This window comes from Anabas testudineus, chromosome 11, assembly GCF_900324465.2.
Source record: "Anabas testudineus chromosome 11, fAnaTes1.2, whole genome shotgun sequence".
NCBI lineage: Eukaryota > Metazoa > Chordata > Actinopteri > Anabantiformes > Anabantidae > Anabas > Anabas testudineus.
This window is the reverse complement of record NC_046620.1, coordinates 19,200,968-19,219,723: the sequence shown is the minus strand read 5'-3', so window position 1 is coordinate 19,219,723 and position 18,756 is coordinate 19,200,968. Positions and strand designations below refer to the sequence as shown.

Below are 18,756 nucleotides of genomic sequence, written 5' to 3'. Positions count from 1 at the left end.
TGTTAAATCGGCTGTGAGCTTCTTCAGAAAGCACTACGTGCCTGCTGCTCATGTCAATATGACTAATGGACACGTACTCTCCCTGTGGTTGTAGTAGAGAAGGTGGGAGGGAGTGGAAGATTAATGATCTGCGTAATGGTTAGAACAGGTTAGGAAGCACTTAATAAACAACTGAGTGGATACCCCATGAGGAGAAGAATGAAGGGATAAATTCTTGTCCTATGATTCTGCATGTTTATCTGCACGGGCAGGTGGAAATGCAAAACGCTTATTTCCTTTTTTGGAGATCGTCTGCGCAGATGATAGCATTACCAGTACATTGTTCTTTTGTTTTGAATGTCAGAAACAAATGACACCAGTGTGGGGTATTAAACATTAATCCACCTGCTGCACACTCAGGCCTGGAGCTTTAAGTCTTCACAGTTCCTGATTAGTAGTCAAAAAGGAGTTTGACCTCTATTGAAGAGGAAGATAGTGTTTAATGTCAAACCTAACTCACATTTGGAGTATCTATAACGTGTAAGTGTGAAACTAGCTTGTAAGCATACGTTGCAGTGCTGAGTGACTGTGCACAGAGTTCTTTGAATGAATGTCGGTCAGTGTTCTCGAAGGTCTTCCAAAGATAACCAAAGATGTTTCACAGTTACAGTATTCTCAATGACTTTAAAATAATGGCCAGCTAGGACACAAATCAGCATTACAGGATTTGACCCAAACAACTTGACATCAGCCCTGTCCCAGTTAATAAATTTTACTCTTATATGCTGCTGTACTGGAGTAGCAGTGATTATTATATATTATTATTACTTCTACTTCTATTTTATTAAATTGCACAAAAAAAAAAAAAAACTCCCTTAAAACCCTTAAAAAAGGTGCAATTTCAGTATTCATATTGTCATACTATTCCAAATTTCTACATGGGAAAATTGTCCATGTCTGTTCACAGCTGCTTATTCTTAAAATCGGAAATTACACATAAAAATAAATAGATTTTTAAATAAAAGAAATAAATTTAGGAGATGCACATCCCAAAAAATGTTTTTAATTTCCTACCACAATGCTAATAACACAGAAGTCTTTTTTTTATACTTGGTTGGACCTGCCGTGCTATGTGCATGCACTTGTTCAATAAAGTACAACAAACAGGAGCTGCTCAGGGAGCCTGTCAGGCAACAGAGCCACAGAACAAAAGATTCCTTTATGCAGTGTGGACATTGCTATGATAGTACATAGCTTTGGCACATACTGCCTTCATGATGCATCCATACCAACAGTCATGTCCACACTGCATTTGTCCATCTAGCTGTAGTGGACGTGCATGCCAACACACTGATCTAACACAGTTCATCACGTATTCACTTGCTGCATATTTACCTGCTAAGATAGCAGATGGCCATCTCCATGTGTCTGAATGGCAAATTAAGATTTCAATCAGCCATGTCACACAGAGGACAGTGGCTGTTTACAGAACGTTACAGTAGGTATATAGATGCACTGTGAGTAGCTATCAATCTATCTGGTGTACATGCTGCCCAGACACTGAAGAAGATGCAGTGATAATCCAGACTATAATGTGAAACATGACTTCCAGTACAGACATGCCAGCGAGGTTGTGTTAATAAAGATGTCTGTTTGCAGCAGGGGAAGGAATGTCTGGTAGTCTGGTTGTATTACTGGAAAAAAAATGACAGAAGCAAATTTCTCAAAAGAAATATTAAGCACATATACTGTTAGATATACTGTATACTTAAACACTCTTTGAATGACTAAGGTGCAACCCTTTAAGGAATGCCGGCCATTCAACAGCTACGTAACTGGTTCACTGATTCACTCTGAGCGAGTTCTTTGAAGTGGAGACAGTTGCTCCGAAGTGACTGGAATTTTATCCATTTATGCAGTGAACCAGTTTCTCTTTCTGTCCTGACTATGTCTGTTTCCTTCCTCCTGCTGCTGGCTGTTTGGTTATGGCTAGACTTCATGTTTTAGTATCAGCAGGCGTGTTTGGACCAGCGGTGCTGATAGGCCAGTCTGTCCCCATGTCTGTCCCCGAGCCTCTCCAGTCCCAGCAAACAAAACCTGGAAGAGAAGGAATGTACAGAGACCGGCCTTTACTGTAATCACAGCCGGTTTGGACTGGAACTGTAGAACAGCAAGTGACGAGACAAAAACAGTTGATGTGGCAAGACGTTTTGTAGGGTACAGATCCTTAGACATACTACACAGTACTTTTACTCATTTGCAGCAGCACAAGCTCTAACTCCTAAACCCAATCACTGCCCCTTCCTAGGTGCTTCTGTCATATTGCACTAAGGCAATGCACACAAGTTATTTCCCCTGTATGTGGTTTCTTTCTGCACTTTTTGGCATTCAGTTTCCACTTGTGATGTGCACTTTAATGGAACATAAAGACTATTATTCCTTGGGAATCAAGTGAAACTGGATCGATATAGCATAAGATCAAAAATTCTATTATAATGTTTAAATTATATTGTGCTCAAACCTTATGCTTTGTTATTATTGCATGTTACTCAGCAGGATCTCCATTAATTAGGTCCTGAACAAAAAGTAACTAAATGATATTCATTCAATGCTACATAATGTGGTAGCATTTTGTATTTGAGAATAAATCCTACTGACAATGATGATATGATGGTGGCATTTTACCTAAATGAAGATGATGAACATTATAAATAAAGTTCTACATGTTTAGCATCAGCATGTTAGCACTGATGGCAAACAACATTCTACCAGGATGAGACGATGATAATCATAACTAATAAAGGTTTTGCAATTAAAAAAATTCAACTATAAGATTTACTTTCCCTCCCCACCAGAAATGTTCATGCAGTCCTTAATTCTATTAATTTCATTGTTGAATGCTCAGTAATAAGCAAAGAAACGTGAGTTACGTTGGCATTGTCTATGCAGAAGCAACAGAATCACAGTTTACCATCAACCCGAATCTTGAGGAGAAAACAGGTAACAACACTGAATATGGACTAAAAGCAAAACAAGGCAACTGGTGTTATGACAACACTGTGATTAAGGTTGCAATCTGAATGCCTCATCCAGCCCATATCAGTTCCCTGTGCAAACAGCAGACGTGCTCCTGTTTTTCCTTTGTTTCTTTTCCTCTCCTGGTCCTCTCCTGTGCTAAAGGAATTGGGGAGGAATGCAAAAAAGCATCCTGTTTTCATTCTGTACTCTTAGTCAGCTAGTCACATTCTGCAGCGCACACTGGGGGCTCTGAGAGTTCATTCTGACGTCAGGGTAAATAACTAGGAAGTCATTACATGAACTAATAGAGACACAGGTGCATATTACTGTTTCCGAGTACAGAATTCATCCTACAAGCCTTTCAACTCCCACACCTACACAAACTCGCTTCAGTTTCACCAAACATACAGGTAAAAAAAGCATCATATTAATCTCACATTGACTCTAAATGGTGCTAATGCCTGACTTATTGTTATCATCTGTAATTCCTTAAACATTTGACCTGTAACCTAGGATGTCCTGTAGATAATTGGAAGTCAGATGTCTCCAACATCCTCTTTAATAAACATTTTCTATGCTCACGTCCCTCTCCTAGAACAGCGTATCTAAAACAAACATCAGTTTATGGAGCGACAGGCGGACTCCCCGCCACAAACAGATAACAAGCACACGTTACACTATGGACAAAGGAATCCTATGTGTTGTAACCGCATACCTTCTTCTTAGTTTCTTCCCTCTGCAGGTTCGCTATGTATGCGTGTAGTGATTATAAATGTTTAGTGCACCTTTAGAGCAGACACGCTGTAGGAGGTGGATGTCGTCCTCCACTCCTACAGTCTGGATCTGCACAGTCTCAGTTATTTATTGTGGTGTTTGTATTCTACTATATTATAAACACAATAGCAGAATTAGACACAAAAGGTGGAGATATAAACCAAAAGCACCAGACTGACTTACCACTATTTGCAAATTTGAGCCACTTGACCTGTAATAATAAAAAAATTCCCCTGTTAAAAATGAACTTACCACAAAAGCCCCAGGCTTCGACTTCATGTAGTCTCCAGTACCAAAGCTGTCAAGTAGGAAGAGAAGAACACCCTCTAGTTTTGTTGACACTACCAGGTGAATTGTCACCAAGCCAGTCCACGTTTAACACTTTAATCATGCCGTCTCTTTCCAATCTATCATTTTATCAAACGTATCATTGCACTGATTTGCAGCATGTGAGTCACGTGTCACGCCAGGACACCCTGCATGTTTTCATTCTTGAAATCTGTTTGTTTTTTTCCGCTGGTTCACGTAGTGAAGAATAATTTCCACAAATGCCAGTTCAGATCACCTGATGTTGATACAGTGGCAAAAAAAAAGGATGTGAACCCTGAATTTTGTGGTTTTCTGCATTATTTGTTATAAAATGTGATCATCTAAGTCAAGAGTATTAACAAATATAATGTGCCTAAAATATTAACACAAAAACTATTCTGATCTTTATGTAGATCCTCTGAAAGCGAGGCATGGCTCACGTAAGCATATTCTTCTTGTGCAAAGCAAACTCAAAAGGGTTTTTCCACTAGCATGATGAGGTTTTTATGGTTGTTCTCTATAAAGACATATAAGATCAGAATTTTGTTGTGTTATCATTTCAGACACATTGTACTCGTTGATATTCTTGACATGAAGATCATATCACATACTTTTTCTTGCCATGGCAGATGTTGGGAACATCATAATGGTGTCTGGAATGACTGATCGGTGCTCCTAGTGTGTGTGACTAACATCTTCACTGAAGACACATTTTCAGGAGTTCATAGAAGCAGAAGTTACTGTGAACACATGTTCACAATCAGTGTTGAATAAATTCTCATTACAGTCAAGTAACTCCAAGTGATTTCTGAAATGTGCCCTTTGTAATTTAATCATCTAATAGATGTAATTAAACCCAATCATTAAATGCCAAAAAAGTCAAACAAAGAAATTCTGGTATTTTCTTGCACATTTATTTTCTCATACACGACACATTCACTGCATCACTCATACAAATATAAATACATCTCTGAATAAGTTAGAGAATAAATAAAGTGTTCTATATACAATAATCATTCAACATCAACAGTAAACTTCAAAGCTGGTAAACTATCCACCGTGTACAGCAACGAGTTATTAGAGGATGGATATTTTCTGAGTTACAGTGATTGCTTTCCCGTCAGTTCCTGGTGACTCTAGTCAAAGACGCCAGATGGACTGAATGAATTCATGGCACATATTTAAGCCAGAGATAAGTGGTTTTTGGAGTACATAACACGAGACTCATCATTTCCTGGTGGCTAATTACAGAGATACAAAACTAAGTTTGACAGGTGGAAAAACAATTTCTTGGCAAGCTGCACTTCACTGAATCCTTCTGGCTTATCTTCAATCGAAACGTCAAACAGGAGCTACGCTGAAAACACAACAAATTAGACCTACTATAGCAGAGTGTATATGTGTTTTTGGGTTGAGGAGCTGGCAATTATTTGCTAAGTAACCTTCATTTCACTGCGGCAGTGTGTGCCAACAGTGAACAAGCTGCCATTTTCAAGTAAGCATGATCATTAAAAAGCTATTTGCTAATTTGCCCTAAACGTAAGGCAGGACAGTCGATTCAAGCTCTGATACAGAGGAATATTAAACCAAACTAAAGGTTAGCAATGACAGAAAGGTATTTGAGTAAACATGGACAAACAATTCCCAACTAAATGCAGAGTTGATATTACTCTGGAATAAGTAATGATCCTAAAATCCTCAGTGTTGCAGATGAGTTCCAGATCTGAAACTGTCCATATAGATGAGCTAAACCAGAGCTTTAACCACAGAAACCTATCACAGATTGGTCATTGAACTCTTCCTTGATGTAGCTGCACTACAGTCCTGAAGTCAGTTCCCACATTCTTGGCTTTGAGAGATCCTTGATTGGCATATAGACTGTTGGTAAGTTCAAGGAGAGTTCAGGAACTGCTTGTCTCGGGGAGTCTTGGTGGTGATCCACTGCCTCTTTTTCTTTTTATCCTTCCACCTCTATAGCCCCAGAGTCTTGATGTTTTAAATCTATGGTGCTGGTACAATCCATGAGTTGAGTTTCCAATCCATCAGGTTGAATCCATGGTGATGCCACTGCATCTGGTTTCAGTCAGTTCTTTACCTCCTTGTTTGGCTCTTGAGCATGTTGACGCCAGGCAGGTTCTCATTTGATGAAAGAGTTTCTTTTGCAATGGCCGTGTTTGACTTGGCCACAGATCTACACAAAGAAACAAAATAAAACTGGTCAGAGAGACGTCAGACAGAAACCACCCAGACCATCAAACACGGTGCAATATAGATTTAAACACTGATCGTTAAATTCCTCTTCATTTACCTTAAAGAGGCAAGCAAATTGTTGCTGTTTAATTTTCCAGAGTCTCCCACAGGGCCCTTCCTGTCAGTGCTTGGATTCTCTGAGCTGTGGTCAGAAACAATAAAAGCATTAAAACGAGGGCAAACAAGAGAATTAAACCTCTTTAAACGGAAGATTGTGTCTTGCTTTATTATGCTGAATCAAAATCAGTTCAGGGTCAGCTCAATGCCTCATGGGCTGCAGGAATGCAGGGTGTGCCTTCCAAACATGACCTAGGATAATATCTAGAGATGATGACTAATCCATACTGGTGGTTTCATGACCACATTAACTTGAAGACGCAACAAACGCTTCCTTGAGCAAGAGAAGAAATGTAAACTTTCCAAAAATAGCCACCCTGCTAATAAACCTTTGAGAATACTTTCAAGGCCTCCAAGGAAATGCAGGCGTTCTCTATTCTCACTATGACGACTGCCCTCATACATTTACACCTTTATCATGGACTATCACTCTCCTCACTGACTCATCCTCTACATCAACATGCTGTTCAAGCTTGTCACACTTGACTTCCACTGAAGCGAGACAAAGGAGCTACTCTGATATTATCTATCATCCAGTGGATGGTACGTGATGGGAAGGACTTGCTTGTCTGTTGTAGGTAGACAGGTGGGGAGGAAACAGTGCTTACCTTTTAGAGCAAAAACTGGAGCAGGTTTTATCGGCTGAGTTGAGACATTCACAACGGTTGACTGAACGGCGGCCACGAGACAGAAAACTTCCCAGACCGTATGGAAGGAGTTTACTGTAAAAGAAAAGGAAACTTGTTAGGACAATGCTAATAATGTTGGGTACATGTGCAACAGTGTTGGGGTCAGAGTTGGATTTATAGCTGGGGATAGACTTAGAGGTGAAGAGAATTTTACTCCTACTCTATTCCCAAATGTTGATACCCCGGATGTGTGTCAAAGGTGCTGTGCAGCCTCACCTTGGTGTGTTAACCCAGATTATATCTAGGTGGCAAAAGTAGACACATTCTTTATCATCCCAGTTGTTGCAGGAGCAGCGTTTGGTCCTGACGTGGTGTTGATTTGGAGCCTGAGCTGGCAGCTCTGCCCGGTCTGATAAGGGTAGCCCACAACCTAGGAAACACAAAGAATCTCCTTGTCAGAAAGTGCCCACTAATTCTTTGGAGCGTGACTACACAGTGATTATCACATGTAAATAAAAAATAAGTCCAGTTGGCGGGCTAACACCCATCACTGACATGGTTGTGTTGGATAACTTTATCAAGTAATAAATCAAGGACTTGATCCAAGTTAAACATTCATGCAGGTACACTAGAAGTCACTTTATCAATAACACTGTGGTAATTATGTGATTACTCTCCAATAGAAGGAGGGTTCCTTATCAAAAGAAAAATATTCTCTGCATGTTGAACCCAGTTCTTACGTTGTACACAAGTACCACCCTTTGCAGTGACTAGTGCACAGGGTCAAGGACTGCAGCATTAAATAGAACTGTAAGCTCAATTAATCTAGGATGTTGCCATTTTGTAGCTTTGTTCATTTAGGTAAAACATAAAACCCATAACTCTGGTCCTGCACTCCAGAAAGAACCGCTCCTTTACTGCATGAACAGCTAAAAGGAAGAATCTATAATGACTTTTAATTGGATTTCACACACAAAAGTCAAAAACATAGTCACAACTGCTTTCACAACCAATCCAATTCCTAAGAAATAACGAGAGCACTACAAAAGGAAAAGCTGCTTACCTTCCTGTAGGGTCATGCACATGATGAATAAAGTTATGGTCTTGCACATGAAGGAATCCATGATCATCTTCTACGTCTGAACTTCTGATGTGACAGCAGCAACAGCAGCAGCAGCAGCAGTGTGTGTCGAGGCAACAGGTGCTTTGTGTTCAACTCTCTACCAGGACGTCTACTTATACCCCCTAGTGAGTGATATCATAGCCCCTCCTACCACTGTGTGAACTCATCTTCCTCTGCAGTTTGTTACATAAAAACACACACACTCTACCTGCCCTCCTCACAGTTTAGACGGTTTAGAGTAATAAATAGTTTTTGAAGGTCATTGCTTTGGGATTGAAGTGGATGCAAAGTGGGCTTTTAATGCAAATAAATGACAAGTAGGGAGTTTTGTTTTCTTGGCACAATGCAAAGGTTAGATATTTGAAAAAAATAAGCATATTAAACATTTGAGTGACAAAAAACATCCTGACATGCCTCAAATGGAAGTGGAGGTGGTTTATATTCATACATGATAAACTAAAGAAAACAAAAAAGCTAGACAGTTTGTCTCAGTACAGTTGTTATGTAAGCAGAGTTCGGCAGAGTTGAAAAAAGAGGTGTGGAATTGATTTGGTTTGCTTATGTTTGTGTATTAAATAGCGTGTGTGTGTGTTTTCTGACAGTCTGTGTGGACGTGTCTGAAAGGGAAGAGACAGAAACGCGAGAAAAAGAAAATATATATGAGACAAACTGTGGCGAGGTTAAAAAAACAGTTAATGGGGAAAGAAAGAGACAAGCCTAGTCTGGTCTCACACACACACACACACACACACACACACAAACACACACACACATTATCTAAACACACAAGGATTAACAATGCAGCTGTAAGCAGACTAATTATAATTGTACCTGTTGTATAAAAACCTAATTGATAACACAGTTTATAGTAGCTATAATCATATATTGGGAAACACGAACAAACACTGTGTAAAATAAAGTGTTGATGAGTGGACGTGACATAACAGAAAAAAGCACTTCTGTGTGTATTTGATAGCATTAAAAGGTGCATTGCATTTAGTTGATCTATCTCCAGGGTTCAGGTGTTACATGTGTTGAATCACTGGATGGAGTTTCATCTTTCCTCCTCCTGCTTCCACAGGTATGTTTATAACGGTTTTAGAAATACATCTGGAACTTACAAAGACACGTAGTAGTAGAAAAGTAATTTGACAAAAAAATCTATAAAAAGCTAACTCAAGGTCCACTAATGATTTTTTTTCATGATATATATACATATATATGTATTATATTTAGAATTTCATTCAGTGTGCAAAACATACTATCAATAAAACTAGCAAACAAATCAAATTTTAATTCAAACTTCAAATTTATAATAATGTAAAATATGAAAACTCACTCATTCTATGTGTTTATCTACATGAGTGTTAACACATTAATAAGTAGATACGAGAGGAGTGCATGTGATGGCATGACTTTTCCACAGACAGAGTGTGAGGCTGGAGGCAGCAGAGGAAGAGATGAGCAGCGACAGTAGAAACTGAAAGAGGGTGTGCATGTGCCACGCACGGCTGATACGAGGGCGATCAAGTCAAGCAGTGCTGTCAGCAGCACCCCCCAGCAGGAAGGTGAGGTCATGGCACGATCAACCCACACGCTTCTATGTCACATAAACAGTATCTCAGCATGTAACACGGTTTGACCTTCGTAAAAAAAAAGAAAGAAGATAAGCAGTCGTCTGCCACACGAGCTTTCTGCTACCCACACATACGCCACTGTACCAACGGGAAAAACAGACATCATGGATTTGACCACTGCCTGTCCGCCTACACAGTCTCAACAGTTACACTATGTCATGCACTCAACCTTAAGTATTCCTTCCTCTTATCTGCTATAATGCAAATCCACTGGCATGTGCAAACGAAAGCCACTAATACAGCATGTGCGTCTGATAAGAGGAGAGCACAAGAATGAATGGATTGGGATGAAGCTGAAAATGACACAGTCAATGCAAAGGACAAATCTGACGTTGGCATATTCTTTCAATATGTGGACAGATAATTCATGTTTTTTTACTCTGCGCTTCTTATCAGGGCAGACTAGTGGAGCACCCAGTAGTACAGCTGTTTACTAAAAATTCTGCCTCGTAGTGGAAATGCTGCACATTGTTTATACAGTACCTGGTTTTTCAGGGATTGTCCGTGTTTCTCGTCGTTAAAATGTATTTTATTAATATTATATAATATTAAGAGTATATTTCTGTCCTAAATTTCTTCTAATAATTTAAAGAGTTTCTTTGAATAATGACACTTGTGATCCAGAAAAGCTCTGTTTAAACTTCTAATAGAGAATTTGATTTCCTATTAACATTTTAATAATTACATTGTTTTTCTGTAAATGGTTTTAAACTCATCAATGCAGATCAAAAAGCCCACACTTAAAAACAGGAAGGTGTACAAGGACATTGAAGAGTTTCAATGGAAGTATGGAAAATCTTGCAAAGAGTTTTACATCAGAGCTTCAGTGGAAACTCAGAAGACAGAAGGAGACACCTACAAAAGCAGGAAAAAACAGTGCTGAAAAAATCCTATTTGTGTGTAGTCATGGTTTGTAGGGGTTCAGGGGTAGGGGAAATGCCAACAGCATGTCACAATGTAGAAAGACTGGCATTTGACCAACTATTTGTTACAGTGAAGAAAAAAATACTCATCTAGGGCAAATATTTGTTCAATTGTGCAGGCTGCAGGAACAGCCTCAATCTGGAGATAGCCCCTCCTCCTCCTCATTTCCCCTTCCCCACCATGTCCCTTTCCCCTGCTGTTTTAACCAGACAAGGCAGACAAAGTGTAAAAAAAGTGTCCTTATCTATTTCCCACTTCCGGCTGCTGCTGAGGGCGACGGAGGAATGCGAGGTGGTGCGATGACAAACAAATAGTGGAGCCAGGATTGCAGAATCCTTTGAAATTCCTCTCGGATGAGGTTGAACACATGGCCTGTGACACAACAACGCACCAGCAAGTCCCCACATTCAAAACACAGTGGAAACATTCCGTGGATTCTAGGCAACTGGAAATCCAGAAATCATGATGTGACATTCCTCCTCTCTCAGGAGCAGTTAGAATAAGACGTAAAGCTGTTTTTATTGGTTTTACTGTGAATAGAACAACAAGATAATTTAATTACATAAATTACACATAGTCACCAGCACAACTAAACAGCCATCTTGGAGTTTGAGGTTGAGGATGGTGAGATTCCTTTAATGGACATTGGACTGGGAGCACAGAAGTCATGACTTCCCCGTCCAAATGCACCATTAGGTGTTAAATGTGTCTCAGTTGAATCTAGAAATCAGGCAGTCCTGGTGAGCGACCGCTTGCTTTCAGACCAGCAGGACTCACATAAACATGCATCAGGTCTTCAGATGAAATGTTAACCACAGGGAGAACATTTTGCAAGAGTCTGTGGGCTCTGAGGTAAGAGCACTGAACAGTGACTCACATGCACACAGACACATGACCCTGATCTGAAGAAGGTGAAGAATGTGGGCCGACCCCCCCCCCCAGGGGTAGATGACTAGTTTGATAGCAGTATCAATGGAAGCAACACGCTGACCAGCGTTATAAAAACTACAGAGGGACGGTTTCAGTCTGGCTGTGAATGATGAGGGTGTCTGCCACCTGTCTGCAACCACCCATCACCTGTACCGTCTGATTCATTCCAGTAAGAATGAACGTCATGGGACTTGTTCCTTCACTCAGTCATTCATGAATAAGAAATATGTCATATTTCACCACACAAATCAACTGAAATGCCAACGGGAGACAGCTCGTGTTAACATTTTAAGTTTCAACAGTGGTGTTGATGAGGGCTGCTCGTCCTAGTTACCAGACTAGTCAGAGTTTATTCGATGAAATTATTCTTACCATACGTTTAAAACCTTTGGAGAAAAACATGCAAGGGACCCTTGACTGTGGGATAATGTCTTACAAATACATAATATATGACTAGACATCAGCAAGTGGAATCTGATTATCATGAGTAATTTCCTCTGATCTAAAGGAAAAGGTTAAAGCTGATAACTTTATCATACAAGGAAATACCCTCAGTGCATGCTGAGATTACAGAATAACTAAACACTGAATGATTCATAAAAAGGAATGATTATCATCACAAATCACACATTAACATAAACTGTAAGAATGAAGAGAGTCGAATTCTTTTTTGTGCCTTAAACATCGTTGACTTTTAATACTTACTGTGTGTGTTGGCTGCACTCCAACAAAACAATTAATACATATATTCTATATTGACTAAGTGATGTCATGTCATATTTAGAAATGCTGCAGTAAATTACATCGCAAAGATAATTCCAATAGAACATGAACTACATGTGGAGTCTAAGGTGTGCCTCTATTGTGTATCAAAGTGAAATGAGGTACTAAATAAGGTAACTTTAACTACATGGAGATATAGAGCAGCAACAAATGTGTCCTTTACTTTCCTTGTCAGTGGACCTGTTATTCTCTGCTGAATTTTCTTCAAGGCGACATTTTCAGGTCTAGTTTTGTTGCAGATCGTAACTAACTGTGGAGGAACAGTCTGACCAAAACTACAAACTCTGTAAAGTGAAGAACTAACCTCAATCGACCTAAAAAGAATTCTGATTCCACAGAAAAAAAAATCCTCCAGGTGGTCCAGAATCATTTGTTAATAAAAGAAAGACAGAGGGCATTTTAATATAATTAAATAATTTATAACATTTACTCCCCAAACTAGAACCATGTGAAAACCAGGTACTTGGCTGAAGTATTACAAGCAGGTACTGAATATTTATGTACTTAATGTACAAAAGTACTAATACTCCACTATGAAACAGGTTTAATGTAACCAGTATTGAAGAAATATGCAATAAAGACATTTTAAATAATTGAATTATTAACATTGTAACTTAGCTAATTATGTTCTGTAATGGACACCACAGCTATATACATGTGTATACATCCATTTATCTGAAGGGTTTAGTTACTTACATACCTACAATTGTAAAGTACAGCACCTTAATAAATGTACTTAGTTACTTACGTTACTAAAAGTCAGTAACACAATGTAATATGATTTCAGCTATGTAAAACTTAGATTTGTCTGAAAAATAAGTAAAGTGTCACAAACACCTGCACAAATTTAAAGTAACTGGACAAGAATGTTGTCTGTCTGGATTTAGAAGCGCTGTTTTAATACACATGATGTCTGTCGCCCAACTTTAGCCGACTTTCTGCAGGGTAATATAGAAGCTGTGGCTGTAGCATCAAGAGAATGGAACATGCTGGAGAAAAAAAAAAGATGCATCTTTTAGTGTTTTGTTTTTTGTTTTATTCCACTCATTTGTTCAGTGTTATATACAGTATATTGTTGTTATATTGCAGCCGGTAAAATAGAAACTGACTCTCAGAAATGACAAACTCCTGTCTTTAATGGTAAAGGTTTATGTATAATAGTTTTTTTTGTTTGCTTGGTTTTATAAAATCTCATCTTTGAGCCTGCTTATTGATACGAGACCAGGCTGACCACAAGTCAGTGTAACAGTGTCTGCATATTCGGTTCTTGCATTTTCCTAGTTTTGCATGAACCTTTGCATAGTACAAGTCAATGATAATGTATTTGTTGCCTATCAGATATGATGGTCACTCTTAGGTCATTGTGCTCTGTTGAGTTTCCATAAATGATGGGAATCCCCATTTTATTGCCCTGTGTGTTTGATTTTGCATACAGGGGAAGAAATCACCGCCAAAGTGTTTCCCATCGTGAACTCTTGACACGGCTTTCAATAACATCAGTGTAGCTTTCTTCTCATCATATCATCATAGTTTAGACATTCTTTGATCTTGTTACTGTTACTGTGGATCCTCTGACACCCAAAACCAACTTCCACAGATTTTACAGGGAAAGTGCTGATAAAAGAGCAATAATAAAGACTTCTGAATAGCATCTAGTGATATAACACAAAACCTTCTTTTTTCCCACAAATGTGACATCTGTGTATGTAGTTTGGAGAGTCTGCAGTAGCTGTTTGGGACTTTATAATAGTATATAATAATATTAATAATTATTATTATATCCTATCCTCACTAAATGATCCTCCACTAGTTGTAGAAAAAGTTCAAAGTTCAAATCACTATATACAGTGGCAAGAAAAGGTATGTGAATCTTTTGAGATTGAATGGTTTTCTGCATGAATTTGTCATAAAATCTGATCTTTATCTAAGTCAAGAGGATTAACAAATATCAGTGAGAAAGTCTAAAGTGATAACACCAAAAAAATAAATCAGATGTTTTATGTCTTTATTGAGAACAAGCATAAAAACCTCATAGTGATGTAGAAAAATTCAAACGACGTACAAACATTCTCACATTATCCTGAAGAATTTATAATACACTAGGGAATTCATCTTCCCCCCATCACTGCAAGCTGTCCAGGCCCTGATGCAGTAAAGCAGGCCCAGATCATGACGTTTTCTCCACCATACTTTATGAATGGGAAGATTCTGTCATGATGATAAGCTGTTCCCTTTTAAGCCAAATCTGGTGCTGTGTTCTTTCTAAATAGTTCAATCTTAGTTCCATCAGTCCACAAAACATTTTGCCAATACTGTGTCAATGTGCTCTTTGGCAAATGTCATGTGTGCAGCAATGTTCTTTTTAGTAAGCAGCAGCTTCCTTTGTGGTGTCCTGCTATTGACACCCTGCTTGTTCAATGTTTTACCTACTGTAGACTCATGAACACAGATGTTAGCCAGTTCCAATGATGCCTTGATGTTGTTGTGTTTGTTGTGCTCTTTGGGTCATTTTGACTGGCCGCCCACTTCTTGGTAGAGTAGGCACAGTCCCAAAGTGTCTTCATTTGTAGATTGTTTTCCTAACTGTGGACTGGTGAATTTCTGAAGTCTTTGACATCACTTTGTAGCACTTCTAAATCAACAATTCTTGATCGTAGATCCTCTGAAAGCTCCTTTTGGCGAGACATGGTTCACATAAAAGTAGCTCTATTCCACACCTTCAAACTAATTCTCTTAACAAGATTCCAGGTATACTAGCACCACTCCACTGAGCTTTTTTGAGGTCATTATTCCATGGGTTCAAATACTTTTTCAACTAGCAACATGAGGTTTTTATAGGTGTTCTCAATAAAGACATGAAAGTTCAGAACCCATTAAAGATTTCCATAAAGAATTGTGATTGTGTTGCAATTGATTTCTGACTTAATGTCTTCTTGCCTGTTAACCATTAGTGTGATGAGTTGGGTTTTGTATGTAGTGTGCATGTGGAGTACAGTAGAAGTGTGTGTATGTCTGTTTGTGTGTTGGACCCCAAGAAAAATAACATATGCTTAAGCTGGTCCTAAAAAAAAGGAAAGATAGTTATCAGCATAGGGCCCACTACCTTCAGTGATGTCATTCTTTTCAGGACTCCAACCTGCCAGGGACAGTTAGTAGCTTTCTACTGTCACCCAGTGGTTACACAGGACATGTTCACTGCTGGGGAACAAAGACAAACTACCCTGATGACAGACGGCAGAGTGAGCATGAAAATCTACTAGGACTTCTGACATCAGCTAAATGCAATGTGACCATATATTAATAATGCATAGCGTGGGTTTTATGTCAAAATATTGTGTCCACATTTAAAGCAGGTTTTAAATTTTTTTAGCACGACCTAAACTTAGCCACAAGGTGGAGCCACATTCATCATTATGTGGAAAATGGAAACAGGACTGTGACTTCTAGTTCATGAAAGAACACAGTGTACAACAGGAAAAAACACAGAATACACAGTCATGAAAACAAATGTAAGCACTACAATGTATGAATTAATAGATAAATTCTAATATTAAATATATAAATACAAACTATACAAATTATATATTTATACTAGTACTATGAACCTTGTTGCAGTGCACTACTAGAACATGCAACATGCTAAAAATATGTTTCAAGGACCACCCATGGGTGTGTTGGCATGATTCATTTCTTTAAAGGGACAGTCTGTCAGTAACTAGGCGGCGCTGCAAAATTACACCTGAATATTCAATAGACTGAAGCATATGAACTGTTTCTTAAGAAGAAAGTAGCTCCAATGTGTTGTGTTAGTTATTCAGAGTAACAAGTGTGTCTCAGCTTGCATCAGCTTTACCAAGTTACATATGAACCTGTGCCAGACTAACAGTGCAGCAATAGAAACTGCTGAATATACTTAATAATATTACAAACAAATGTGTCACATCTGACATAAGTTTTACTTGGGTTACTTGACACAGTTTAAATGATAGAGAACTTTGCATGTGCTAAACATTTACTTTAGCTTTAACTACACTGGCTGTTGGCTCGTCAGGTGTTTAATATATTCAGCCCTGTAGCCATGAACATCACAGTTTTGCCTTTTTCTTGTGAGCACTGTGAAAGAATGTCGAACCCAACAAATATGTTTTTTATGTGTTTCATGTTACAACCTCGTCTGAGACTCTTACAGCTGAGTGTGTGCTGTCCTTGTGTGTCTGTGACTCTGAAGAAGACCTACGAGGCACAGCATCAGTTTTCTCTGACCATTAAATGATCAGACGTTCGAGTGCCCCGGTCGTCTAATATTTTCTTTAGTGTGGTCATATTTTAAACTGTAATTACGCCCTCCTACCTGAACCCAAACATGATTTTTTAATTTTATCCCGGACCCAATCCGAACCCTTTGATACTGACATGTCCCGTTAGGTACAGTTTAGTTATCCTCTGTCTAATGAGCAGTACTTGATATATTGGATCTACATTTCAGCGCCATGAAATAAACCAGTGGAACATTTGTGAATGTTCTTGCCACAGGCCAAGTAACCACACGTGCATCACAGATTTAATATAAATCTGTAAAAATGAGAAGTTTAATGGTAAACATGAAAATGACGAGTGATTGTATCATTTAGAAAAGCAGCAACACAAAAATACATGCATCTGTTTATGAAAAAAACTGTAGCTACCATGTACGTGAAACAGGTTTCCTCTGGGTATCAAATCCGTTGTCAGTGCACTCCAAATGTTTTGATCTGAAACATCTTAAAAAAAGGAGGTGAACATAACCCTGCTTCTTCAAACACAAACAACAAGACGACAACAACAACAAAACTAATAATAATAATAATAATAATAATAATAATAATAATAATAATAATCACAGCCTTTAACAATGACATTTCAAACCACAATCTTGACATAAAATTGCACTTCAAAATACTGGTTGGGGTGAATAAATATTTGTCGTACCTTTCTCTATCCATTTTGGTAATACAGTACATTAACATAGCAATAGTATATTAGAGCTGTCAAAAGGGTTAATAGGGAAACTGATTAAAACTTTGTCTATTTTCATTCCAGCTGCTTTTGCATATAGTACAGAATTTGCATAATAGCACATAGATAAATTAACACAGATGAATCCAAACAAGGGTAAAAAAAGATTTACAAAACATACTGCATATCTAACATAGTGTCTATATATATTATTCATATAATTACATAACAGCATCATTCAGAAGCGGTGGTCAAGTGCTCTTGCCTTTTGTCCTTTGATTTGAAACCAGTGTTGTGTTTTCATCCTCAGACCCTGGTTTTCAGTCTGTTGCACTGTCCCTTCGGACTCTTTCTCCTATCAGAGTTGTGTCTGGGAGGAAGGAGACATTTTTTGGCCTTGTGTGGTCTCGGGGTAAACACACCTCTCTGTAATATGTACGTCTGTGCTCAGTTCTGGAAGCCTCATCTCTGCCCCGGGACTTAACGGTTGTTGGATGCTGCAGCATCCTTCATTCTTTCTGTGTAAAAGAGCTTCTGATTGGGTGCTTCCTGATATTCCCCCTGATGCCTCCTGGTCTGGCGGGCTGGCTCGGCTGGTGGCTGTCACCTCTTTGAGAGTATCCTGACGCTGCTGCAGAGAAAACCTTGTCTTCGGAGTGCTGCTTATTCTCCAGGACGACCCTGCTCCTGCAGGCTTAGCTGCAGCTGCCGTGGGGCTGCTCACCAGGCTGTAAAGCGGGAGAGGGGACCTGGGCTGAATCATGTGAATGCCCCCGATGGGAATCAGTTGGCTAGGGGCCTTGCTGACCTGCTGGGAGTGCAGAGGGAGGTGACTCAGGAGGTTGTGGGCCCCCCGTAGCCGTGTGGGATGCGGGGCGATGTGGGTCAGACCAGCCTCACCCATAGACTATAGAAGAAAGAACAGAAATGAAATGAAACTAGTGGTTCTGCTGAGGTAACTAGCTCACTAAAGCAACAATATTAACAGGATAGAGTTAAGAAAAGACAGAATGGAAATAAAATCGATTTAATGGGACAGGAAGAGCAGGTTTTAAAGCACTGTAGCACTAAATGTTCCGAACACTGTCGATAAATAGCAATGACTCATCGATAATCTAGCCTTGGTGCTGAGAAAACAACTTAGAGAGGCACAGTTCTAAAATGTTGCTTGATGATATGACCACTTATGGCCACGAGCGGTAATTTAGTTACTTTAAAGGGAATCTTCAAAATCGTGCGTTTGCTGCCGTGATGTACAGGTGCACTCCAGGATCGGTGACATCACTGT

General features: G+C 39.1%; 2 protein-coding genes across 4 annotated transcripts in view; both read right to left on the bottom strand.

Moving 5' to 3' along the window:
• Positions 1–4,985: 4,985 nt before the first annotated feature.
• Positions 4,986–8,275, bottom strand: edn2 (endothelin 2). The gene is made up of 5 exons (XM_026346820.1): positions 8,140–8,275; positions 7,353–7,506; positions 7,056–7,169; positions 6,389–6,472; positions 4,986–6,271 (listed from the first exon to the last, which is right to left on the bottom strand). The coding sequence occupies exons 1-5, from the start codon at positions 8,204–8,206 to the stop codon at positions 6,172–6,174; spliced, it is 519 nt and encodes a 172-aa protein (XP_026202605.1). The 5' UTR covers positions 8,207–8,275; the 3' UTR covers positions 4,986–6,171.
• An 8,758-nt stretch (positions 8,276–17,033) lies between these two features.
• The window catches only part of hivep3a (HIVEP zinc finger 3a), a 34,355-nt gene continuing 32,632 nt past the window's right edge, over positions 17,034–18,756 (bottom strand). For all 3 annotated transcript variants that reach the window (XM_026349298.1, XM_026349296.1, XM_026349299.1), the window contains one exon: positions 17,034–18,375. In XM_026349298.1, the coding sequence (XP_026205083.1) occupies positions 17,827–18,375 (549 nt within the window). In that variant the 3' untranslated portion in view covers positions 17,034–17,826. The remainder of the gene's footprint in view (positions 18,376–18,756) is intronic.